General features: G+C 40.4%; 1 protein-coding gene across 3 annotated transcripts; it reads right to left on the bottom strand.

Annotated features, from left to right (window-relative positions):
* Positions 1-445: 445 nt before the first annotated feature.
* On the bottom strand, positions 446-14,794 carry sufu (suppressor of fused homolog (Drosophila)). 3 transcript variants are annotated; one of them, XM_041947941.1, is made up of 12 exons: positions 14,516-14,794; positions 10,300-10,434; positions 9,787-9,923; positions 8,254-8,396; positions 7,745-7,830; positions 7,270-7,342; positions 4,914-5,070; positions 4,661-4,763; positions 4,157-4,291; positions 2,275-2,413; positions 2,120-2,188; positions 446-2,033 (listed from the first exon to the last, which is right to left on the bottom strand). In XM_041947941.1, the coding sequence occupies exons 1-12, from the start codon at positions 14,521-14,523 to the stop codon at positions 1,944-1,946; spliced, it is 1,275 nt and encodes a 424-aa protein (XP_041803875.1). In that variant the 5' UTR covers positions 14,524-14,794; the 3' UTR covers positions 446-1,943. The 3 variants fall into 3 exon arrangements, with proteins under 3 accessions (XP_041803875.1, XP_041803873.1, XP_041803874.1); XM_041947939.1 differs by lacking the exon at positions 14,516-14,794 and adding an exon at positions 10,810-13,146; XM_041947940.1 differs by lacking the exon at positions 14,516-14,794 and adding an exon at positions 10,810-13,146 and having other exon boundaries at positions 4,914-5,067.
* Positions 14,795-15,506: the final 712 nt, after the last annotated feature.

Below are 15,506 nucleotides of genomic sequence, written 5' to 3'. Positions count from 1 at the left end.
AATCTCCCTTATTAATCGCTCCTCTTGGATCTATAAAGCTGTGGTAAAATATTTCCAACCATTAACCATTCATAATGCCTTTGTGCCTTTCTAAACAACTTAAAAAAGGTGCATTATCATTCCTATATATTTTATAGGAAATCATGTGTTATTTATCAAATGCTCATAATACCCATTATAGGCATTTATAAGGACATATAAAAGTACATAATCCTGTGCGTCTCAAAACACTGTATATACACAAAGGGGCAATTGCAGCTCAGCAGGCAGAGCAGATTCCCAGCTCATCCCGTCCACACGTTGAAGTGACTAAGACAGAAAACCCAAAATTGTTCCCAATGGTTAGATGGTTAAAGCGCACTGGATGAAAGCCCTACACAAATGCAGCCATGCAGTCAGTTACACACAAAAAATCTTCAAAAGGAATAAGTTTTGTAATTCTGCATTAGTTTGGCAGCTTTATTTGTGTAAATATCTACACTCTTTAATGCACTTGGGATTACAATCAACCAGTTCAGTCAATAAGATAGGAAGTACAAAACGCCATATGAACAATGCCTAAACTTTACACTTGTCACTCTGAATAAAAAAACAAAAATAAGATGCCATCACATGTTGTAGAAGAGTACATTTTTGTAAGAAGACACTGTAGTAAAAGTAGTTTTTTCTGCTTTAGTGTTAAATTGGAATGTAATGACAGTATCAGGAAAAAAAAACACAAAAAAAAAACAATGAGCACAGCAGCCTTCATCCAAAGTGATGTCTCATAACCACGGCACTGTAGGCAGCATGGAGAGTCAACAGGGACTGTGTGGTCCTTTTCAACTCAAGGCACTGAGGAACTTTTCTCTGACTCACTTTCAAGCAGGTCCAACTGATAAAAAAAACACATTTTTATGTGGCCACTGGAGACAACGCTTGAGAGAGGACGCTGAACACGGACTACCACTCTTTGAACGTTTACAACGGACTTGATGTATTACATTTCATAACTTTAAAACACGCATCATCGTGCGTGAGAGAGGACGCGTTCCAAAGAAAAATATTACTCAATACAGGAGTCATGTTCTTGGCACTGGGGAGAAAAGGTGGTTTTACCTGCAGCATTTGCCAGATACCGAATAAACAGTTCAGATGCTTTTGTGATTATCCCACACGAATAGGCAGTGAGTAATAGTTGATCATAGTTCAGCCTGCCTATTATTACTGAATCATGACATATTTGAGACACAGACAGTGCTGGCAGTGGAGTGCCAACAGTTAAAACTTTGGTATGAACACAAACACATAAGAGAAAAATGTCCAGCATTTGTAAATACTATACACAAGCTCAAATGAAAAACAAACAAAAAAAAACTACATGTGACTTTTCCATCCTTTCTAAGGCCAATGGAATAAATAGATCCGTTTTTGAGAACATCAACCAGCAACCATTAGAGACACTATGTCTGGTGATCACAGGAGTGTGCTCAACTGTATTAGTGACGTATAATTTGGACCTCAGACCTTGGCAGGCCTTACTGGGGGAACATCCTGTTTTGCCCTACAGCTAGTGTGTCACCTATGATTGTTCTTACAGGTCGACCATCTGGACAGGCTGATCTGACATTCTCAAAAGCATTCAAGCCTCAGAGAAACGGTGTAAACAGCGGGGCAAGTCTGAGAATGCAGTAACAGGCAAAAGTGTTTAGATCATCCGTCGGATCATCTTCTAGAGTGAAACAGTCTCTGGCCGTCTGCTGTGGGAAGAAGAATCTGTGCGCCCTGACAGCTCAGGGTCGCCGCATGTCTTGGTTCTCCTGTTTATAACGGTCCATTCTGAGAGTGTGAGTATGTGTGAGAGTGTGTGTGTGTGTGTGTGTGTGTGTGTGTGTGTGTGTGTGTGTGTGTGTGTGTGCGTGTGTGTAGGTGTTTTTGTTGGTATTATTTAGTGATTAAGCGTCTCATTGTAGTGGATTATCAAACACCGAGTCTGGTAGTACGGAGATCTTCAGCTTCTTTTCTGGCCAACTGTACTCCTTTGGTAACTTTGTCTGTACAAAGAGAAAGGATATATGAGGTAAAACAGGCCGGTTAGGCAAAACCAAACAAAAGTTAAAATACAGGGGTAATTACTTACCTCCTCACGAGTGTTAAGTTCCTGTAAATCCCCAAGCATTTGCTCCACAAACTCTTCAGTCAACAATATCTATACAGGGAGAAAGGAAGGTCAAATAAATGCAGTAATCACTAAACACACTGATTTTATGTGTGGGTCTGTGTGTGTGTGTGTACCTGAAGCCAGGGGCCGTGGGCTGCATACGGATGCTCTTCAGTAGCAAAAGCTCCTTCAACTCCCGTAGACACAAAGGTAATGGCTGTGTCTCCATTGATACTTTTGTAGGTGAAGTGTCTACCGTGGAGCAACCGGCCCCTGGAAAAGATCAAACACAGTACAGTATGAAGTATGAAGCTTTATAGAATCCACCTTGTAGTGGAACAATGCCAGGACATTTAATATGTGCACTTAATGTGAGAATAAAATTAATGTTGCATCTTTCTACATGCATTTTCTTCGAGAATATTGGTTAGTGGGGAAAAAAAACTGCATTATTAAAATTTTAATTCCGATTTTAGCTTCCAATGATTATAAAAACAAGACAACACAGATAAAATTGTGCCGCATTCCTTTACAGCAGTCCGCTTCAACCCCTCCCTAAAAGCTCATACCCGCTCTCAGCCAGGCTGCGGCATGTTTGGTTCAGTTGGTTAAGTTTTATTTCAACGTTCAGTAAATGCATGATGTTTCCAAAGTCAATGAGTAATTGTGTTAAATAACGGGAATCTGATTTCTGCCATAAAGGAGCAGCCCTAACAGACGTCTTCCTTTGTGTCTGGTGGGGTCTGTTAGTGTGAAAAGCTCACCTATTTTCACAGCATTTTCGGACATAAAAAGTCACACAGTGCGTAGGTAATGTTTGACGCCATCGTGCCCCATGCCAAAATCACATAATTGAGCTCTTTGTGCTGTGCTTTTACTCTTAACTCCCTGCACGTCTCTCTCTCTCTCACGCAAAAGGTCTCTCTGTCGACCAGCTCTGGTCTTGTGCTCTCCTACACGAGGCAGGTTTTTCTTCATCTCACGTCTGTGCAGAGGAGCGTTTAGAAAAAAACCCTCCAGTTGCTATTGAACAGTTATTGCTTAGATGGTATTTTGTCTGTTAAAACACATTCCAAAGAAAATGTCACGTGTTCCAAATAAAGGCGAAAACCAAGCCCAGATAGCTATCAGCCATAGGTGTGACTTTCACAAGACACAGAACATACCAGAGGGGGCAAAACAAGTTAAGCTTTTAATTTGTTCTGTCATCATAGCATGTAATGTATTAACTTTCTCTTTTATATGTCTGTTATCTTTGTTTTCATTGTGCACTTGTTTTAAGCTTTTTTCCCCCCTTATGTTGCAAAAACTTAAACGCAAGTTGGTTGACATTGTGAGAATCCATTGGGTGTGTGCAATAATAAGGAAACTTTATTATAGAATTTATGTTGACTGAAAATCACAGTTTTACTTCAGCGAATCATGACCTTTATCCTTTTAAAGCTACTTCCTACAGATTGACACACTTTTGGACGTGTGGGCGAGCAGTAAAGAGAGCCAGTCATTGTCTATGAGCTACGCTGACTTCAGTCAATCAGTTATGGTGTCAGTGTAAAGAAATAAACTTTGACTTTGCTAGTTAGTTAGACACATGTCAGACAAATACAGAGGACCAGAGTCCACTCCCTTTAAGTTACAAGTGACCAGCAATACATACATCATCATGTCATTCATTTCACATGTTACATTTATGCTCACTTAAAACAGTTTCACTTTGAGCACATTCAGCTGACTTAAAAGCACTGGACACATTGTCTTTTTATTGTCTTCACACTTTGAAGAGACATCAAAGTGAAAGTAGGCGGAGGAAAATATGAGTTTGGGGCTGACTTGCAGAAAGCCCCTTTTTAACCTTTAAGAAACTGGTGTCATCTGACTTTTTACTCTGGTGTTTTATTAGACATTCTCCGACACTCATCCAACGCAAATGTTTGGACTATTTTTAATCGGCCTGTTTTAGGGACATTCCAAAAGAGTCAATATCGTGAGTGGGAGTAGGAGAGAATGGTGCATTACCGCAGGCAGAGGGGCAGCAGTGTGCCTGACTCTTGGTTGAATTTCAGATGGACGCTCTCCAACTGTCGTGTTCGGACTAACTCATGAGGAACAATGGCCGCTGAACTCTCACTCTCCAAACTGTCCTTCCGACTCCTGAGAAACAGACAAAGAAGAGAGAAGAGAGTATAAGTGAGGAAGTCTGATATGGTACAATCAGCAATGAGAGAATGAAAAACCGCTCCCTGGCTTTTGTCTGTATATGTGTTGGCACAGATTTCACAACCCAGCTCACAGAGCTGTTACCTTCCTCTGCGGAAGAAGAGACAACTTCCACAGAAAAATAGCAACAGTGACAAACCACCATAATATGCTGGTAGCTAAGAAACAATGGCGATAACGGTTCAAAAGTCAGCTGTGCTGTGAGTCATTGCACACGGTGGAGGGAGTTATCCCGGTGCAGCCCTGGTGCTGAGCCGAACCCATGCTAGTGTGTTTATGTTGGTGTGTGGGAGGAATACTCACTGAGGTCTTTCATGGTTCGGTTTTTGGCTGTTGATGGGTGGTAGCGCTGCCTTGCTGTTAAACTCCAGCCCTTTTCTCAGGGTCTCCCTGATCTGCTCCGTGTCTGTCAACACACGGACAAAGATCAGCACGGAATTATCCCATCATGGATCGCTGACATCATGAAACCAGAACTCCTGCGTGCAGATCGGTTAAGCGTTCTTGGTCTTAATTAGAGGATGGACTCTTTTGACTCCTTTGGGACTTGGCATACCTTTGTCTGAGAGCCTCCGTGGCTGTGATCCTATGCATATGGATCGGCTGTCCTCCTCGTCCTCTGGCGGTCGACTCAGATCGTCCCACACACACTTGGCACTGACCCCACTCAGGTTAGAGCCCTCTGTCTCGATACCCTGGTCCACTCTCTCCTGCTTAGATGAGCAAAAAATATACGCAATCATCAACACTAGCTCGCATAAGGTTGTATTCTTCAGCCATGACGACACTGCATAAAGTTTTACTGTACGGGTTAACAGGGGTTGCTACATGCTGTCAGACAGCAAAACAGTGTTCACGTTGTTGGAAAATAACACCACACTGTCTATAAACAGGGTTCCTACACATTTACCATAATGTGGGTACATTTTTTAGACCATATTTTCCATCTGAGTACAAATAGCTACATGATATTACGTAAATAAATTGTTGTAAAATCCAGCTGTTAACATGTTACACTCTCACTACGTACGCTATGATGTTGCCAAATAATTGTCCCTGACCATACTGAATAAATGCTATATTATAATTCCCCCCTATATTTTTAGTCTCTTTCATAAATATAAACCAAAAATGAGTTAAAGTTAAATAATTTCATTTTCACAGCATCTGTGCAGCCTTGTTTATACACTTTGTTAAAGGACACAACAAACGCAGCCATAAATGTGTGGTTTCCTCACACAGGAAAGAAAGTCTGTTCAACCTTTCTGATAACTACATCACTCCATAGCTCATGCAATTCGAAGACACATTTTCTGCCAAATTAATTTGGTCACAGATGTCTGGATTTGTTCAGTTATAAGGCACTTGGGGCAGGGCTGTTTTGCAGGCTGTGGCTTACAGGCATAGAGGCTGCCCTGCTTATGAGTGTGCGTTCAGTTGCACGCCACACTTCCTGAGTTGCTTTCAATGACATCAGGCTCGTTCTGGCAGGCACTCTGTCACACAGTAGTAAACATTTTGACTGTGCTGGCCGCCTGCTCCAAACACCATGAAAAACACTTGACTTGCATGATCAATTTATTTTAAGAGATTCAGAGTTTTTGGTTTTAGAAAATGGAATGCAAAAAAAAAAAGAAAGTCTTTTTTTCGTTCTTATCCAGACCTGGAAATTACAACTCTGTATGCAAAAAAGTTGGGATGCTGTGTAAAACATAAATAAAAGCTGAATGCAATCATTTACAAACAAACAGTATATAAGGACAACGGTTTTATACAGTGTTCCTAAGCCCATGTAGTAACATCCTTTACACAATCATGTGTCCACAAAGTGGTGAACCTCCATCCTCGTTTGTGAATGACTGAGCCTTTCCAGGATGCTCCTTTCATACCCAGTCATGATACTATCACCTGATACCAAATAACCTGTTTACCTGTGGATTGTTCCAAACTGAGGGGTGTACGTGAAAAAAAAAGTAAAGTTCAATGTCACGAAGGTGGCAACCTAACTTTCAACCGAGCTTGAGTGCCAGGAGATGCACTTTGGCTTTACACCTCACTTGCTCCAGAAGAGTATTTTCAGAAGCTTGCATTTAAATCAGCTATAAATAAGCCACCCTTTCACAAACTGTTTTCCTGATATAGTCTCTGAGTGATTCTGAGGGAAGAAGTTAAATACACAAACTAAGTAATGTCACTGATCGAAGCTGTGTAATTACATCAGCAAAATGTATGTATCTCATACAAAACCTGTGATGTATGTGTATGTAATACATTACATATACTGTCTTTGTACTATTTTTAATTGAGTATATGTCAAAAACGATTAGGCAAATGATCAAATTCTGTTTATGATTTATACAGTGTCCTATTTTTTTGGAATTGGGTTTGTACTAAAATCAAATTCCATACTTTTCCTCACAGTAGAAGATTCCCAGTTAAAGGGTTCCCTTTAAAATGTTTTGTAGATGTAAAGGTCGCTTTGCCTCTGATATACAGGACAAATCCTTGACCTGTCCCAGGCCAGTTCCAGATAGCACAGCAAGCTATAAATGGATTCTGTTCATCTATTTATATCTTTGTATATGAACAAATGGGTTCCTTTGGGTCACTTTAAACTTAACTCTTTACAGTTTCGCTCCACTTTTACACCCTATTCCCTGTACTGATCATCTATCCATTGACAGGGTTTCACAATATACAACCAATTTGTTAAAAAAACACAGCATCATAATACATTTGGAGCTGTATCAATGTTCCTGAAAACAGAACACCACAAAATGATGAATGTATTAGACATTTCTAATACATAAGAATCTAGCAGCAGTGGAACATAAGATTGACCCTTACAACCCACACCATTTAATACAATATTTTGTACTGAGCAGAGTATGCAGAACTTAATAAAGCCTTACTTGTAGGTGTGGATCAATGTCAAAAATGGTCTCCCCTCTCCTCATGTCTGTGATTAGCCAGGGGCCACCAGCTCTGGAAACAGGACAATCATCAACATTAGTCCCAGGCAACATTAACCTCAAGTTAAACACACACAGTTAATAAATGAACAAGTAGCTACACTCCATTTGTCAAACTGGACTGCATACACATTACATTAGAATAGTATTGATGTGACAGTGGTTCCAGTTCAATGACTGACCATTTGGTGGTAGATGTAAATATTGTTCTAGAATTGCTTAGAGTGGCATTTATATTGACACAGCAATCGCACACTTTGAAACAGAACCTTGCCTGGTTTGACTAACGAACAATCCTTTGCGAAACAATGCTGGGAAACAAATTAAAATCTGGGAATAACATAGCCCAATATGTAAAGTATCATTTTAAAATCTAAATCTTGGCTTTTTTTTTTATCTCGGCGAGCACACTCACACTCTGACTCCACGCATCAGCTCCAGGATGCCTTGGCCGTTCCACTGTTGGGCCGCCTGTAGCTCCTCTGTACATACACCCACAATCTGTAGGAGACAGTGCAGAGCATAAAAGGGGTGGTCTACAATCTCATTACTTCCTGAGTGCTTCTTACCACTACTGCTGTTAATTTAACTTACTTAAAGAACAGGTTAGTGTACACACAGTCATGGGCACCAAAGATCTACCACTTACTTGGCAATAAAACTGATTTTTTACTGGAATCTTGCAAAGGATTTTCTTGCATGTATTAACTTTGATGATTGTAGTTCAGCATTTTGTCACTGATTTGACAAATGACCAACTTTGTCTGCATATTAAATTAGAGGGCAGCTGTCATTCTCATCTGGTCTGTGTTTAAGTCCATCACAGTTGCCCGCTATCCGCTTTAATTTAGGACGCAAAAAGATTCCAAAAGTGCCCGATATGAAATTGCTAAAACTATCTTACTATCAAATATGTGCACGCACCTGGAGAAAGCTCACTGTGCCAAATGGTGTTTGAATAGGTTGCATCTGTGGGTCCTCTGTGAGTAACATATGCTGGATACGAGATTCACTGTTGTCTAGCGGACTGTGCCACGATACATGGTCGCCACTACAAAATGTGTTTTCTGGAGAAAAGGAGAACAAAAGGAGACATTAAACTTTTAAGTATGACAAAACATGCTGTTGCAATACGTACTCGTGACATGACTGTTCAGTCTACAGTGCACTCGGGCCACTGCCTTCAGTCACCAGTGGGAAGAAAAATCAAAAACAATTGTAGCAAGGAAAGCATAAAAACATCATTTCTATCTGAGGAATGTGTCTGCTTGGGAGGTAACAAGCATCCAGTCCAGATTTGCTGCAGGAGAAAAGCAAGGGGGAAGATGGCCAGGAATCAGCATTCATTTAGCTCAGGAGCCCAGCCCACCCAAGCGCAAATTGACCCCAGCTGGATAGCAGAGAAGGGCTGGGTGGTGAGGAGAGGGGAGCCTGGAGAGAATGGCCTTCTTCTCTTCTGTGTGGCTTTTAAAAGCCCCCTCCCCTTTCAATCACATTTTCTTGTGCACATTATATACATGACTGATGGATTTAAAGAACTTAGCTGCACGCTATGTACCCATTACACACAGAGCATACATTCACACTCATCAACAATGGCCTTGTTTACCATTTTAATAGGACTGTTTTCACAAATAGCAAAGGCAAAGAAAGAGGAAATTAGACTTCCTGTCAATACCCAGAGCTCCAACAAACAAAATAATATGTACTAAACCTAGAACTGCTCCCGGCAGCAGACTCCCTTATTCTATTCTCTTTAAACATATTACTGGAATTACAAGCTACCGTTACAAAGACCACATTCTTCACATTCATAAAGACGTGACAAGGAGGCATGGCAACTGCAGCCAAGGAGAGTTGTTCTATCAAAACCTTTGCAGACAAATCATTTACTAGTCTATTAACAAACTGTGACTAAATGGAAAAGACAAATCACTACTCTTTAACACAAGTTTTCCAGGTGAAGGATGAAGAATGTAGGGCTCCAACAACGTTTTTCATTACTTCTTATTTTATTGATTAACCAATTAACCGGTTCCTCCGTACAATGTGTAAATAACATAAAACGAGAGTGACATTTCCAGAGTCTGAGTCAATGACTCAAATAATTAGTCCAATCACTAACTAAAAATTTAACTAAACTAAGGGGAAAAAAAACATGTAACTCTCGACAATGCTCGCTATCATATCAATACCTAATGGTTAGTGGTTTTAACTTGAAATATTTCATATAGTTCCCTTATCATTAAAACACTTATTAGAGGAGGTATACTCCTGATCCTTTGGCATTATTACAGCAAAATGGTCCACAATTAAGTTGTTAGTTCAAACTAATTTACAGTTTGTTAAACAGCAACAATGTTGTAATGACATTAAATTACTTTGGCCTTGGCCTTGAGGTGTTTTAATATGTGCCTTACTTGATGCAAAACATAAGTATTACTTTGTTTCTCTTACCTGACTGAAACACATAGCGAGCCAAGCCTTGCATGAGTTCAGCTGGCCAGGTTGGTGGGGCTGTCTCTCCCACCTCTCTTTTGAGTCTAAAGGTGAGCTCGAAGCCAAACCCACTGGGCCCATCTGCTCCTGTAAATCTAATGTGTACACACACACAAACACACACACACACACACACACACACACACACACACACACACAGTGAGAAACTGGGTAAACAAAGCTTGAAAAGCTGTACTTTTACTCCTTTGTAATATGCATTAGGGTTGTGACAATTACAATGCTTGTCAAGACCAGCAGCAGGCAGCAAAATAAAAGAGGCTCATTAGGTGCCATGTAATTCAGTAGGTGGTCTATTCTTAAAAGGCTCCTGGCATAAGCAAATATTTAGTTTGCAAGGCTTGGTGTTATGTACAGTTTTCCCAGGTTTTTCACCATCTAAAATGAATAAATGAAAACAGATTGAGCAAGCTGGCTGCAAGCAAGTCCAAGCAGTTACATTAGTTTACTTACTCATGAACTCTATTATCCCCATACAGGTCACTCAGTCCAAAGCTGACATAGTGCCAATGTTCCTGGATGTCCTGAGCTGGACAGCCCATACTCCTATACATACTGATGTAGTCTAACGGGTCTGGTCCCCCTAACCTGTGAGACGTATAAAACGAAAACCATCAGACAAACACCAGAAGAATTTTCATCAGTGAAGTGTGTTTACTCTTCAGTACACCTATGTAAAGACAGTTAGCTTTGCTAAAATGCCATTATTTGTGCAAATGCAGTTAGCTACGTTTACATAAAGGTGCTTTATTAAAATAGAATGGTTTGATACTGAATACCCAAACTCCCCAAAACATAAGGACTACCTTCAGTATGGTCTCGAGATGTAGTTAGCTGAAAGGTTAGCTTAGCAGCTATGCTAACTGTTGGCTAGCCATCACTAGCTACATATACCTTCTTCTACAAAGTCAGTGTCTAATTTACAGACATGTCAGACTCGCAACAACAGAACAGAATACATACCAATATTTTACAATGGCTGTAACCTGAAGCGGATTAGCCTGTTCGGGGTAAAGTCGCCTGCATTCCCCGTAAATAGCCTGCAGTCCGGGAGGAAACAGCGGCACCAGCCCGTGGGCTTGAGCACCACTGGTAGGCCGTGCCTCATCCATGCCCAGGCCGCGAACAAATCTGGTTAGTCTATAAAAACCAGCGTATATGCAGTTATCCTCTGCTACCTACCCCAGGTACACAAAATGAGAGAAACCTAAATCATAAAGGCCCCTCAATAGTAACGATGACCAACGAAATACACGTTTAATCCCGATCGTTATGGTACCCTCAGCAGGGGCACAGCCTGTTGCTCAGCATCTACAAAAACTACAAAAAACTACCTAACCATTGGTTGGCTGGGGATCATGACGTATTGACTGACGGCTGCTACTAGCCAATGGAGAATGACATTTTAGGGTAATGTAGATTTGTAGATGATTATAACTGGCTGATACACTGTCAATCAGTACAGTGGGCAGCTATGATTTCAGGGTCGGGACTTCAAAGTTTTTCAGGGTGCCAAATGATGGACGTATGTGCCAAATGGGTTTTTAAAGAGAAGTGAAACGAACGAGTGACTGAAGAAATACTCTGATTCTTTACTGAGTAAAAATAGCTATACGAAAATGTTAAAATAGTCCATTTTAGTCCTGCATAAAAATTCTATTTGAGTAAAAATGCAGAAGTAGACACCCAAAATGTACTTCAAGTATCTAAACTATTCATTAAGCACAAAAATAGCCCCTACTGGAGTACAGTATTATATATAATTCCCTTGGACTGAAAATACTGACGCATTAACCTGTAAACACCTGGAGCCAACTTTAACTTTATTTGGTAGTTTATTCTATAACAAATCAGTGTGTCATGTTTTTTGATCTGAGCCAATAAAAAATCAGAATCAACAAAGTAAAATTCAGTGAGGTCGACTCAAGTAAAGCAAACCCCCTCAAACCTGTGTTCCAGTAAAGTGCTTGAATAATGTATTTAAATAGGCCCTACTTTCCACCACTGCAACTACTCATATTCTGCATATATGCTTCAATATGATTTCATAAATTCTTAGTCCAGAAAACTTGAAAATCCTATTTGCACCGCCGGTGCATTTCATCAAAGAAACTACGTCAAGGAGCACTTTAGTTGGATCCTCTTCATAAAGTGAGCATTATTACCATTTCTTGTAGAGTCAAAGAGTTCAGTCAATACATTCTCTCTTTGAAAAGCAAAGGACACTTATTTAACCTGGTAAGAGACAGTTGTGGCAGTGTCATCTCTTTCATAATACTGAATGTTGGTGCAGAGCAACAGTAAGGGTGCTGTTTTATCAGCTGACAAGCTCCCTTCATCCACCTCTCCTTTGTACCTTGATTTTCTCATACATGTTACATTATTATGTATTACAAGAAAGCGACCACCACACATTATATACATTCATACCTGGAGCCTGGAGGCCAGTTATTTCAATAACCAAGGCTCAGCAAGAATGATGAAGAATACAACCACCACTACAGACCGACCTGCTCCTGTAACACTGTTAAATGAATGATGGAGATGTGTGTGCAAATTCATCAGCCATGTGACTACAGCTACTGTAACAGAGGTTGTCAGTAGGGTGCTGTACACAGTGCATGGCATTTACAGAATAACTCTGAGACACTCAAAAAGAACTGCTTTAAACCAGTGCTAGTGTACAACAACTATCTATGATTGAGTATTCTTCTCCTGAAAGCCCACATAACAACATGCTGTTTTGTATTTCATACTTCAATAGCAGCAGCTGGAAATTATGTTAGAATCCCATGATATTGTAATTGAAAAAGATGATGGCTGCCATATCTCATTACATTGTTTAGAGCTAATCTAGCTAACTGCCATCACCATGGTTGCAGATTTTATGGAACTACAACTGAGTAAAAAATGGTATGCATGTGTGGGTTAATTAGCATGGAGGCCATTGTATTTCTGAAAGTCATAGTCTCACTCTTTATTGTAAAATGTAGCCCATTAATCAAGTACTGCAAATTTAAAAACTCAAGCAAAATGTTATGAGAGGTAGTAAATCACAGAGGAAAACAGGTCACTTTGATTTACTTTATTAACAACATGCTTAACATCTTTTTAAAAGACTGAAATGCTTGTTTCACTCACACGCAAATGAACTCCTTAGTCTTCATTTAAAGAAAGGCGACAATACACACAATCATACAAACAACAGCAAACCTGAGACGTGCTGGAATGAATCTAAACCACACAAGTAGTATTGCATTCTGATGGTCGTGATTTCCGCAGCCGACAAACTAGTACCATACCAAAAGAACTGAGCCCATAGATGACACCTGAAGATGCCACCATCTATGGAATTCAGTTCTCATAGTAGAGCACTCTTGATCCTTTTGATCATTTCACACAACTTGTGGTTTTTTTAGAATGCTCTTTTCAACTCAGCTTCATAAATAAGTAAAACCAAAGTAAAGCCATTTCTAACCAAGAAAACAACACGAACACTTAAATCAACAATAACAGCGGGTTTAGGATATATGATACGTAACATGTTGAGCAACATATTGAGATGGCCGTTCCTATTTCTCAAGAAAAGCAGGGTGATGATGAGGTGATAGCGTCAGCCCTACTTCACTGGAAGATTGAGCAATAGGTCATTACAGTGGGAAGTACAGTTGATCTTAAACTGTGATGAATCATATTTGGCGTTTGCGGTATGTATGTTGTTCAATGTCTAATTTAAATGATCTACTTTTTCAGAAATTGGCAACACATTGTGAGCCATTTCATAAAAGTGGAAAGCAAAATTTCAAAACGAGGCTATGATTGAATGGATACGATTCTGTGGCTTCAGGGTCATCTGAGGAAACCATCTTCTTAGCTCCAGTATTCCTGGAAATGCTTCACAACCACTGAAATGAAAGTCTGTCTGCTGGCATGATGCAAGCTCTGAATCAGATCACAGTGATAGTGTGCTGGTCAAGGAATGAAATGACTCATCAGTTATGGCCGTACACTCCCAGGAAAAGAACTTTGGGACAATGTGATTACTCACATACAGTTGGTTTAGATGTATCTTTGCCCTCCAAGGTAGGTTTACCATTAACCGACATGCGTTATATTACAGGATGTCTTTCTTTATCTGAAAAAAACACCTAATTCAAGGCCTGGAGTCAATATTGACTGTGACAGTACAGTGAGATAGTTCCTTAATGCTATCACAGTCACTGTGGTTTATTCAGAGTGTACATTCTTTTAGGATAGATGTAAAACAGTACAATGAACTTTTTGAGGAAGGCCACACCTGAACACGTTCAGGAAACTCCTATCTTTCCGGCAGTTGGACTGGGAAACAACCGGTTCAACAGCCTATAACTTGACAAGAAATCCCTTATTAGGGCATTAACCCATTCTTAAAGCCTGCAGTAATTTACCAGCTTTCATACGAAGATCAGATTGATCAACATACACACATCCTTCATCTGCTGGTGCTCAGGAAATGTGGAAGTTTGTAAATTTAAGTAGAAACTGTACCTATTCAAAAAAATTCACAACTAACACATTGGAAGATTGTAGCTTGTAGTTTTGTAAAGAGCTTTCTGAAAATTTTAGAACATTTCCAGTATTTTTTTTTAATTTAATTATAATTTGACCACTTCTCTTCCTATATACTTACCCAGACATTGACTGAAAATGTTCCAGCTCTTGGGTACATCAGAAATACATCTCCTCATGAAGGCCTCCCAGGACTGCTCTCTCGCAGAGTCAAGCTTTAAACACACTTCAGTGGTCCCATCTCAACAAAAAGATGTTTCAGTGTAGAATCAGCAGCAAGTCTTCCCAAACCGAATGAACATACAGCACAGCCATCTCTCCCCGGTTCACCTGCACGTTCTGCTCACTCTCCCATGTCCTCCAAGTTCCAAGGAAGGATACAGCATACTGTCTGACATTCAGAGCTAAGAACCTTAAATACCACCACCTTTCACATCACCCATCAGCCTCCCTCCCTCCTCTCTATCTGTTTCTCATACACTCCCTCTGTTCGGTAAGCCTGACAGTCACTTCCCAGTAAGAAGGAAACAGTGGGAGTGAAGAGCACGCCCCCTCACAGTGAATCAACACATAATAGTTTCTGAGGAAAACCATCTGACTGGCCCTGCCCCCTGTTCCCATAAAGTAAGCAGGGGAAAGGCTGTGTCTACTTGAGGAACCAGGAATTCCCCCACAGGCCGTGAACAGCTGTCGAGATGAGAGACGATGACGAAGCCGACACACTGGAAGTTTGCTGGCCGTGCGTATGCAAACAGAAACTGTGTTGGGTGTTTTGTATGAGCGCGAGAGTGAAATAGTGTTTAGCACTACAGTATGTTTACATAATAAGTGAATGGAAATTATGTCCACACACAGTGGGCGTTGAAATGCACAGTCATGTTTGAGCCGGTGACACCACGGTTCTTAGAAAAGTGTTTTTTATCTCTGCTAAGTATTATTTATCAGCAGGGCAGCGCATACTATTTGCGTCATGGGTGTGTTTGGGATGAGATCAATTCATGTGAATATTTGTATAGCCGGAGTCATTTATTCAGGTGAGGTCTGATAGGGGTGGATTCAATAAGGCGGCCGTCATAAGATTACTTTGTTTGCTCTCTGGTCATAGTCAAACA

The sequence above is a fragment of the Chelmon rostratus genome, chromosome 11 (genome assembly GCF_017976325.1).
Source record: "Chelmon rostratus isolate fCheRos1 chromosome 11, fCheRos1.pri, whole genome shotgun sequence".
In the NCBI taxonomy this organism is placed as follows: Eukaryota; Metazoa; Chordata; class Actinopteri; order Chaetodontiformes; family Chaetodontidae; genus Chelmon; species Chelmon rostratus.
This window is presented reverse-complemented; position numbering and strand designations above follow the sequence as displayed.

Excerpts from the sequence above, each read along its gene's own strand:
- sufu (XM_041947939.1), bottom strand. The coding sequence starts at position 10,958 with ATGGATGAGGCACGGCCTACCAGTGGTGCTCAAGCCCACGGGCTGGTG. Across the intron at positions 5,071-7,269 it reads ACATTGATCCACACCTACAA|CAGGAGAGAGTGGACCAGGG; the intron begins GTAAGGCTTTAT and ends TGCTCATCTAAG. Across the intron at positions 4,292-4,660 it reads CCGAACCATGAAAGACCTCA|GAGTCGGAAGGACAGTTTGG; the intron begins GTGAGTATTCCT and ends TCTGTTTCTCAG.